At 47.4% G+C, this 10,239-nt stretch overlaps 2 protein-coding genes across 4 annotated transcripts; one reads left to right on the top strand and one right to left on the bottom strand.

Annotated features, from left to right (window-relative positions):
- Nucleotides 1-2,859: 2,859 nt before the first annotated feature.
- On the top strand, nt 2,860-7,393 carry LOC120708110 (serine/arginine-rich splicing factor RSZ23). 3 transcript variants are annotated; one of them, XM_039993225.1, is made up of 5 exons: nt 2,860-3,030; nt 3,191-3,289; nt 5,284-5,372; nt 6,176-6,425; nt 6,806-7,393. In XM_039993225.1, exons 2-5 carry the CDS (start codon nt 3,201-3,203, stop codon nt 7,089-7,091), a joined length of 714 nt encoding a protein of 237 aa, XP_039849159.1. In that variant the 5' UTR covers nt 2,860-3,030; nt 3,191-3,200; the 3' UTR covers nt 7,092-7,393. The 3 variants fall into 3 exon arrangements, with proteins under 3 accessions (XP_039849159.1, XP_039849165.1, XP_039849173.1); XM_039993231.1 differs by having other exon boundaries at nt 2,881-3,034; XM_039993239.1 differs by lacking the exon at nt 6,806-7,393 and having other exon boundaries at nt 2,881-3,030; nt 6,176-6,429.
- Nucleotides 7,394-8,307: 914 nt separating this feature from the next.
- Nucleotides 8,308-9,996, bottom strand: LOC120708101 (zinc finger protein CONSTANS-LIKE 3-like). The gene is made up of 2 exons (XM_039993212.1): nt 9,176-9,996; nt 8,308-9,007 (listed from the first exon to the last, which is right to left on the bottom strand). Exons 1-2 carry the CDS (start codon nt 9,839-9,841, stop codon nt 8,678-8,680), a joined length of 996 nt encoding a protein of 331 aa, XP_039849146.1. The 5' UTR covers nt 9,842-9,996; the 3' UTR covers nt 8,308-8,677.
- Nucleotides 9,997-10,239: the final 243 nt, after the last annotated feature.

The following is a 10,239-nucleotide window of genomic DNA, read 5'->3' as shown; positions in this document are numbered from 1 at the left end:
CGAGAACTCTTTTTTTTTTCTTTTGGCCAAACCATTGAGGTGGTAGTGAGATGTGGCTTTTAATTAGAAGGTCATGATTGGTTACTTGTATATACTGTGCTAATGAATTATGATTATGCCACCTGCGATGGGAGTGATGATTCTATTGCCAGCGTGTGACTCAATCTCACTTTCAAGTTTTGGGTCGTTCAAGTGTTTTCTGCTATATTTTCTTGTTGGTTGAGTTCAAGTTTCACTATTTTTGCATGCTACCTGTTCTGTTTTTTTAGGAAATTTTATTTCTAACTTTGATCTCGTGTGTAATTATCTATATCTGTTAGAATTATTATAAACAAAAATATCATCAGCAAAGATACTTAATATCTGGTCATGATTTAATATTTGTTTGTTTTTCTGCTTGCTCCTTTTAAATGAATGTGAAACTGTATCTGATCTGATTCATCATCCGTACTAGTTTTATACTGTAACTACAAGCTAAAAACAAGCTAGGTTTACGTTTTGTTGAGCATGTATATGTCACATCGATTGATTTAGCATCTGCCAATGGAATATGGCACTGAAATACTTCTTTTTGGAAGGAAGCAGTGGCAAACTTCGACTTGGAATGATCTACAGACATATTGTTAGGACCTGTCTTTACTGGCAAAAGAACTGAGCGTGCATGTGTGGACATTACGTGCTATAGAATGCTCAGCATGGACAATTAGATCTGTTTGGTGTGCACTTGTCCTCACCAGCCACTGGTTCGTCGATCCAGGAATGCAGGAACATTTATTTTGTCACCTTGTAAAAAAATTTCTTGAGTACCGCACAATGTCTATTCTCGTTTCTCAACATGTGACGAAGAAATTTAACTATTTGCCATCTTTACGGATGGCATCTGCTCGTTTGCCACTCTTATTTTAGCTCTTAGGCTGTGTTTGGATGTTGGCATTGAGGCTCTGGAGTTGGAATTGGTATTGGACATCATCAAATGTTGTTGTTTGGATGGCTTAGACTTTGAAATTGGAATTCATCTTGAATGCCCAAGCGGTATTCGCAACACTGCGCCCCCTCCCTCAATACAGAGCCATGACCCTCTGTATTGGGCGGAATTGGAGACGAGGCAGGCGACAACGCGATGCGAGTGCCCGCTTCTCGTGTCTAGCAGCTCGGCGCCCCCTTCTTCCCCATCGTCGAGCTTCTCCCATGGACGCGAGCCCCCACGGATTCCTCTGTCTTCCTCCCCAGTGGCCCTCCCCAACCTCCCTCTGCGGCGAGCCCAGCGGCTCCTCCCATGCGTCCCTCGACAGGCGAGCAGCCCCGCCCTTGTGCCGTTTCCTTCGCCGGGCCTCTCCCACCGCCGCGGTTCTGCTCCCCTGCGGCGCTCCCTCCGGCACTACACGGCTCCCCTCTGCCGCTCCCCTCTTGCTCTTCGCGCCCCAAAGCCACCACGCCGCTGCTCTGCTCCCTCACCCCGCTACTGCGGCCTTCCTCCATCTCCCTCCACCCACGTCGTGGCTGCGTCCACAGCGGCCCGCGCGGCTGCGTGCGCTGGCGCGTCCCCACACCAGCGCCAGTCGGCCGTGACGCAGAGAACGCCCAGCAGCTTGAGCTTGGTGCGCAGCCACGCCGCCATCCGCCGCCATGATGGGTCGATTCAAAATTTGACGACATGCCCATTCAAACACGATTTGGTATTTTTTTGTCTCTTTGAATTCTATCTAGCAATTCATCTACATCCAAACAATCACTTTTGGCATTATGACCCATTACCAAAGCTTGGCTGATTTGGTATTGGATCGAATTCAATGCCGAGTTCTTCAATATCGACATCCAAACGGACTCTTACACTTTTGCCACCGCTCTACGGATTTTGGTGGCACGACACCGCCGATGATAAAAAATAGAGAAATACTATAGAAAAATGATTCATACCAGTGCATAGAAAAGTGATTTATACCAGTGCAAAGTGCTACATGAAAAAGGAAAAAACATAGCAAGGATGAAGAAAGGGAAAAACAAGTATATGAGATCCCAAGTACTTTTCATCAACTAAGTGGGGGTGAAAACTCAAACACTTGATCGTTTGCATCACATATTTTCATGACCTTTCTACTTCTATACAAGTTGGTTGCTGCTAAATGTTTATGTACATATAAAATAAAAATGTCAACTGCTATGACACTCTTGCGGAGTAGCCATTGCTCTTTTCTGTAAACTCATTCGAGAATTTTTTGAAAAATAACTCTCAGGCCCCGTTTAGTTCGTAAAAAAATGTTGATTTTGGTACTGTAGCACATTTTGTTGTTACTTGACAAATAATGTTCAATTGTGGACTAATTAGGCTTAAAAGATTCATCTCGTGCTAATCAGTTAGACTGTGTAATTAATTATTTTTTCAACTGTATTCAATGCTTCATACATGTGTCCGAACATTCGATGTGACGGGTAGTGTTGAAAATTTTTTGGGGAGGAATTCGAGAATTAGGCTCTGTTTAGTTCCCACTCCATGAAACCCCTAAACGCAAAAAAAAACATCACATCGAATATTTTAACACATGCATGGAGTACTAAATGAAGTCTATTTACAAAATTTTTTGTATAGATGGGCTGTAAATCGCGAGACGAATCTAATGAGCCTATTTAATCCATGATTTGCAACAGTGATGCTACAGTAACTATCCGCTAATTATTAATTAATTATGGGTTAATTAGCATCATTAGATTCGTCTCGCGATTTACATCTCATCTGTGCAAAAAATTTTATAAATAAACTTCATTTAGTACTTCAAATTAAAATTAGGAAGATTCCATCACAAATTTTTTTACAAACATCTGAACACGACCTTAAGGCAAAGCGCAAAAGGCCAATGAATTCGTCCTTTTTCGCACCAAACTCAGGATTCCGAAACTGCCCCTGAGACCTGAGTCGTCAACTCGTTTCCGCCTCTCTTCCGGCCGCGGCTCGAACTTAAACCCTAGAGCCGCCCCCCGGCCGCTCTCTCGACCCCAAATCTCAAACCACCCGGAGGGAGCACGCCCGCGAAGGCAAGTACGCTTCAGATCCCCTACTGCTTATGGTTCCTAGGCCACTGTTTCGTCCTAATCCCTGAGAAATTTAGCCTTTCCCCGGTGGAGCTTAATGGTTGCTGCTGCGCCTTGGAGTGGATTTGACAGATATTTTGTTGGAATTTCTTTGGCCCCTTAGGGTTTCGCTCATGGCTCGCGTCTACGTGGGGAACCTGGATCCGCGCGTCACGGCGCGGGAGATCGAGGACGAGTTCCGCACGTTCGGGGTTCTGAGGAGGTGAGATGCAGTGCCTTTGCTCGAAAGGGCTAAGCTTCTTTTGTCTTACTTTTTGGATGGCGGAAGTGCTAAGCTGGTGCTACTGCGCATATGATTTTCCTGAGTCGTCTGTATGGTACTGTTAATAGCCTATAGGACTGTATGAGCTTGTTTTTCGGTTCCCTTGCCTTACAAACATGCAAGTAATTTGTGGTTGAGTATTATAGTTTTGCACTGATGGTGCCAGTGGTAGAACAGTAGTACTGCAGCCAGATGCCCAGATGTCCACTTATGTGATTCGATACTGTATAGTAAGGCTACTGTGGAGTGATTCAATACCAATGCATTTGTCTATGTGTTCAGTTTGTTGGGTAGAACAGATTTTCTTAGACTTGAGGCTGTTTCTTGATGAACCTTTTTTTGGGGCAATGCATATATACTGTTTGAGAAATAAAAGGGAAAAGTGGGAGCATTATGTTCACATGTGAAGTACATGGAGTACCTGTAAGGTCTAGTTTGGTAGGGCTTGGTGTTTTGATGGATTCTGCATGATTAGCTAGCCTATCAGTACATATGGGGCTTGGGCTTATCTAGTTAGCCTTCATAGTAGCTTTGTTTAGGTTGTACTGAGCTTAAGACAACTTTCAGTTCAAGCTACTAGCTCCATTTAGCTTTTCCTTAGTCAGTTGCAGACATACTTGAGCTTCTTTTCTTTTAAAAGGCATGTGATTGTCCTTTTATGTAATGGTAGGGCTCCTTTTTAAAGATTAGAGGGCACCTTTTGCCGATTTATGTTTTAATTCAGCGAGCTAGCATTTTAAAGTTTATTTTTTATGCTGCGTGTTAATAAAAAGAACAAAATAGAAAACACTAGGTGACATGGCGAGTAAGGTGGAATGAAGTTGAATTACAACGATAGAGCCAAAGATGGAACTGAGCTAATAGGCTAGTAGTTCCGAAGTGTATCCAACATGGAAACATAACAGCATTATCTTTTGAACTAGGAATTTATGCCTCTGATCTATAAATAAAAGTAAACTGCAGTTGATGTGATAATAGATGATACTCCCCTGATGAAATTAACCCAGAATCACGCATCTCCTCAATACTCCCTCCATTTGAAATTCAGAAATTACAAGGTTTGTTTCATTTAGTTAGGACAAGCCTTTGACCAACGATTACTCTATAAATTGATAACTTTTGTGAAACAGAAATGATGTCATTAGATTTGTATATTAGAAAACAGTTGCTTATGATTATAATTTGTATATCACATTATCACATAAATGAAATATATTGATTATTTGGTCAATGCATGCTTGTTTATGTTAGTACTCAATCCATGAAAGGTTTAGCTGCACCTTATCCAGAGTGATATGTACCTCTGTGCAGAGGGGTTGTATGTTGACTTACGCAACAAGCCAACAATACATGTACATGCAAAGTGAGAGGATTCCATGGAAGAGTTCAGGGTTTTTAAGGCGTCGCCTAGGCGACGCCTAGGCGACAAGGCGGTTCCCCATCGCCTTGCTTAAGGCTCGCATTAGCCCGCCTTAGCCCGCCTAGGCGACTGAGCGGCTCCCCATCGCCTCGCCTCACCTTACCGCTTTAAAAACCTTGGAAGGCCCTGTTTGTGTTCGCTTAGCTTATAATCTAAGCGTGGTTGAGAGAAGCAAAGATTTTCTCGCTTCTCGATTCTCGCTGTTCAAATCTCTGAAGCGGATTACCACAGAAGCGAAAATAAGCGAGGCGTTTGGTGGGATTATCGCTTATTTCCACCGATAAGCCGATTATAATCGGAAACAAACATGGCCTACCGCCTACATAGGTCTTGTTGAATGCATCAGTCAGGCTTTCTTGCATTTGTATGCCGAAGCGTTAGTTCTTGTTTGCTGTTGATAGTAAATATTTTTTGTTTGTATGCCATTTTTTAGCTTAATTGAGTATTATATGCTTTTGTACATTAGATGATGATTAGAGGAATTCACTTGTTCTTATTTATTTTTTCAATGCAGTGTATGGGTTGCTAGAAAACCACCAGGATTTGCCTTCATTGACTTTGATGACCGCAGGGATGCACAAGATGCCATTCGTGAACTGGATGGTAATAATCAAGGATGCCTATTTTTTATTCGTATTTTAAAGAGATTGCCCTTTGCTGTACATCTTTTAATGATTAATTTATTGCATTTTGTGGCAATGGGTAGTTTTGTTAAGAAGAATATGGCCCTATTAAATTATTTTCAAATTTTAATTAAAATGTTTTCCTTTATTTCCTCACTTATTGTAGTATATGATAAACCTTAAACTTCATGATAATAGGGTAACAGCTTATGATTTGAGGAAATTATCACTCTGCAGTAGGAAATTGCATCTCCAATAAAGTGGTAGCTTATGCAAGGTCAAGTTGTGAAAATACTGATGGCACCTGCTTTTATGGGTTCTCAAACATGTAGAACCTGCTCTAGAACTGCATTAATATCTAAAGACGATCCAATTGTCTTCGACAATATTTGTGCCTGCATTTTGATACCTGGCAATTATATTTCTACCAAGAAATATACTGGTATCTGTTATATCAACTTAGTGGATAACATAGTGATAACAAGTCAAACTTAAAGCATGAATGGGATGTTGAATATCTTGGGGCTGCTCTAATCAATGCATGTTTACTGACCCTGGAGCAAGTGATACTCATGTCTTGTCATGCAAAATGAATAGTACAACTGCAAGACTCTTAAAGATGCTTGAGTCCATTTTAAATTGCTAATCTATTCATCTTACTTGAGAAGAATGTTTTGACCATTTTCATCTCTGTTAGTGATTGAACTAAGTTTTAACCTTTAGTTATTGTTATATTCGTATATGAATTTGTGCATATACTTTTTTTCAATTCGTGTTTGATAGGTAAGAATGGATGGAGGGTTGAGCTGTCAACCAAAGCTGGTGGTGGACGTGGCCGAGACCGTAACGGTTCTGATATGAAGTGCTATGAGTGTGGTGAAACTGGTCACTTTGCACGTGAATGTCGCTTACGGATTGGTTCCGGAGGCTTGGGTAGTGGAAGGCGCCGGAGCCGAAGTCCTAGATATCGCAGTCGTAGCCGCAGCCGCAGCCGCAGCCCAAGATATCGGAGGAGCCCAAGCTATGGCAGAAGGTAATGACACCAATCCCACTTCATGCATTCGTTCTTAACACCAATATTCAATAACTTTTGATAAGGGTTCTTCAGGGAAAAAATGCCACTTATAAAACCTAGAACAATGTTTATTGGAGCACAAAACCATTCCTAAACTTCTGTTTTAGAACCGAGGGAATATGAAGTAATGGCTTCAAATACACTGTGTGTGGAGATGTAGATGGGTTTTGTGCACATCTCTGGTTTTGTTTTTGTTGACCAGCCTGGTTGTAGCTACATTTTCAATTTGCTTTTTGCTTAGCAATTCAACAAGCCCCTTATGTATTGTTGCCATACTTTCTGCCTTTTCAATAAGTTTATTTTGTGGTTATTTCTGAAAAAAAACTTCCATGTTTCAGGAGCTACAGCCCACGGGATCGTTCTCCTAGGAGGCGGAGTTACAGTAGGTCTCCACCTCCTCGTGCACGGAGTCTCAGCAGGTCGCCTCCACCCGCTCGTGCAAGGAGCTACAGCAGGTCGCCACCACCACCGCCTCCGAGAAACAACAGCAGGTCACCACCAGCAACCCGAGTACTGAGCAGGTCGCCTCCGCCACCACCTGCCAGGAGCAGGAGCAGGAGCTATAGCAGGTCCCCAGGGCAGCAGCCCCAACGCGATGAATCCCCATACGGCAATGATGCCTGAGATCCTTAGCTGCTCCAAGATGCTGGGTAAATGTTAGGGGACCCAGCATGTTTTTCCCGTGCGCATTGATACAACTTCTGTAATTCTATAGGATTCGGAGTCTTGCATTTTGTTACAATGTTGTGTTTCCTGGGAGGACACTGCTGCTGATACAATTGTGGAGGCAGGAGCCTATAACGTTTCTGTTTCGAGTTTTGACTGGATGACTTTGGGCGCTGGTAGTTGTCAAGACAAGATCTGGTTCCTGTGAGATTTGTATTCCTTGGTTGCTTGTTATTTGGATAAAGTGCTTATCTTGTGCGCTGTGTCATGTTTGTAGCTGAAGCCCAGTAGTTGGCTCCTGATTTCAGAGGGTCACTACCATGCACGATGGAGATAGCGAGGGATTGTATGCTTTCGGTTCATTTTGGTTTATTTTAGCTTATTCTTCTCTCAAGGTCACTACAATGCACGATGGAGATAGCGAGGGATTGTATGCTTTCGGTTCATTTTGGTTTATTTTAGCTTATTCTTCTCTCAAGAACACTATTCAGTTAGGTTTATTTCGATTTATTTTAGCTTATTCTTCTCTTATAGAACACTATAGAATCAGCGGAAATGTGAATAGAGCCGTCAACTGTCATTGCTCCCGGCACATGTCGAGTTACCGATAGCTAGCTGTGGTAGCAGCACTCATGGACGCGACGCGACGCCGGCGTCGCCGTGCAGTATCACCAGCAGGCACGGGAAACAAGCAGATCATCTTTCTGTCACGGGTGGCGCTCCAGGACTATGCCCGTCAGCCAGCCCATTGCTCTTCTGTCTTCTCCACCCGCAAGTTGACGAAAGGTTGCCGCATGGAACTTTGGATGTGCACCCGTGTTGTGCCAGTGCCACTTGTTGAGAAAAAGTCCAGCACAGTGGGCGTACACTCGAGTCACGTGGTTGTCCTAATCCCGGTTCGGCGGCTTGCTGCATCTTCACAGGCAACCACCAACGGCTGGAAAGGCTCCATGGATCCAACCTAATTCCATGGCCCAAATCAGAAATTTACCAGCCGCCTCGTTCGGGTAAGGTAACTGCTCCGCGACCTCACAGCTTTGCTTCACGTGCCCCCCCCCCCCCCCCCCCCCCCCCCCCCCCGATCCGATGCCAATTCAATGCTCCACCTTCCCACTGTCCGCAAGAAACTACTGCCGGAAAGAAAGAACGATCTGTAAAGCTCCACACAACTGCATACCGCTTGTGAACATCACGGAGCAATCTTTCTGAGAGGTCAGGTTGTCACACAACTGACGCATGAACAGCTCGGTTTTCAGGTCGCAGATGCTGAGAATGGATGCACCCGTGCGAGAGAAGCACAAACACCTCTAGACGGTAATGTACAAGGCTGGATTACAAGGACGGTGAGGAGGATTACATGCGATTCCGTGCGACCACGATCGAGTTCGTGGAACTACTGTACAATTATTCATGTGCTGCACGGAGCGCGCATCGCATCGCATGTTCGCATGCGTTGGGATCGATTCAGAGTCGGCAAAATTAAGGGGTCGCCGCCGGGGAGCCTGGGAGGAGGAGGAGGCGCGGCCGCCGCCCGTCGTGTCCCCTCAGCAGAAGGACGGGACGACGCCGTCCGAGGAGGCCGCGGGCGCCGACGCCGCGGGCGAGAAGCACGCCGCTTCCTCGTGCTCCAGCAGCGCCTCGTCCTCGGCCTCGGCCTCGGCCTCCGCGGAGGAGCAGCGCTTGGCGAAGCGGCCCTTGATGCGCGGCCGCGTCTCGGCGTACGCCTTGCGGGACGCGTACCGGATGGTCTTGTCGAACCGCCGGTTCTTGCGCTTCTCGCGGTACCGCATCAGCCGCGCCTCCCGCTCCTTCCCCCGGCTCGCCGCCGGCACCGCCGGCGCGTCCGGCACAACCGCCACCTCCGACGACGACACCTGTAGCAAGCGATTGAAGGCGTCCACAACTCCACATTATCCCCAAGTCCACTCAGAAAAAGAACTTTTTTTTTGACGAATCGAAAAAGAAACCACTTTCCTGTCTTTCTTTATATAAAAAAAGAAACCACTTCGTGGTGTCCGCTGAGGATCTAGAATAAGGCTTACGCTGTGGTTCATGGAGTGTTCGGGGTAGTAGTAACCGCCGGTGGCCATGTCCAGCTCCGGCGGCGCGACCGGCACGCCGATGGCCTTGATGCCGTCCATGGACCGGGCGAAGTCGAGGTCGACGCCGAGGTACGCGTCGGAGTCAGCGAAGAAGGCGTCGGTGGCGGCGGCGCTGTCCTCGTGGCTGTTGTCGGGCTCGGGGAGGAGCCACGAGGCGGCCTCGGCCTCGTTGCTCCCGTCGTCGTCCGCCGCCGCGTCCCCCTGGGCCTGGACCCCCGCGGCGGCGAAGGCTGAGGACGGGAACGGCTGCGGCGCGTCGGCGAGCGCGCCGAAGAAGGGCGCGACGGGGAGCCGCTCGTGGCGGCGCGCGAGCGGGTTGGCCGAGTGGATGTCGGCGTCGCAGGCCGCGCAGAGCGCGGCGGCGTCGGCGCGGCACGTGACGGCGGCGGGGGCGTGCTCGCAGACCTCGCAGAGCCAGACGCGCGCGTGGCGCGACCCGGCGCCGTGCGCGCGGGCGTCGCACCCGGGGCACAGGAAGGCGCCGTCCGCGCGGCAGTGCAGCCGCGCCGCCTCCGCGGTGCACGCGTCGCAGGGCCGCGCGCCGGCCAAGCCCCAGTACCTCACCGCCGGCTTCTGCTCCAGCACCAGCTCCACCGCGGCGTCCATGCCTGGTGCCTCTGCTCTGCTCTCCTCCGGGCGGGTGTCACGGATTCCTGGGGGTTTTGCGTCGGAAATGGTTGGCCTCGGGGGTGTTTGGTGCGAGCCCGGCGCGGCGGGCGTTTTGAGGGGTCGGCCGGCACGTGGAGGGGCTGGCGGCCACGAGCTGGGCGGGCCAGTGGACCGGCGTCCCGTCGCTGTCTCGCCGGGCCACGCACCTTTGTTCGTTCGTCCGACGGTGCCAGTCTGCCAGATCCGACTCCTTGCTGTGTTTAGATATGGTAAAAAAGTTACATCGGACCCTGTAGTGTAATATAATATTTTTTTATTTGTAGTAATTGTTTTCCTACCATAATCTAATTAGGCTCAAAAAATTCGTCTCGTCGTGTACATCAAAATTATGCAAT

The sequence above is a fragment of the Panicum virgatum genome, chromosome 1K (assembly GCF_016808335.1).
Source record: "Panicum virgatum strain AP13 chromosome 1K, P.virgatum_v5, whole genome shotgun sequence".
NCBI classification, from domain to species: Eukaryota; Viridiplantae; Streptophyta; class Magnoliopsida; order Poales; family Poaceae; genus Panicum; species Panicum virgatum.
The sequence above is the reverse complement of the archived record's forward strand: the minus strand, read 5'-3'. Positions and strand labels throughout refer to the sequence as shown.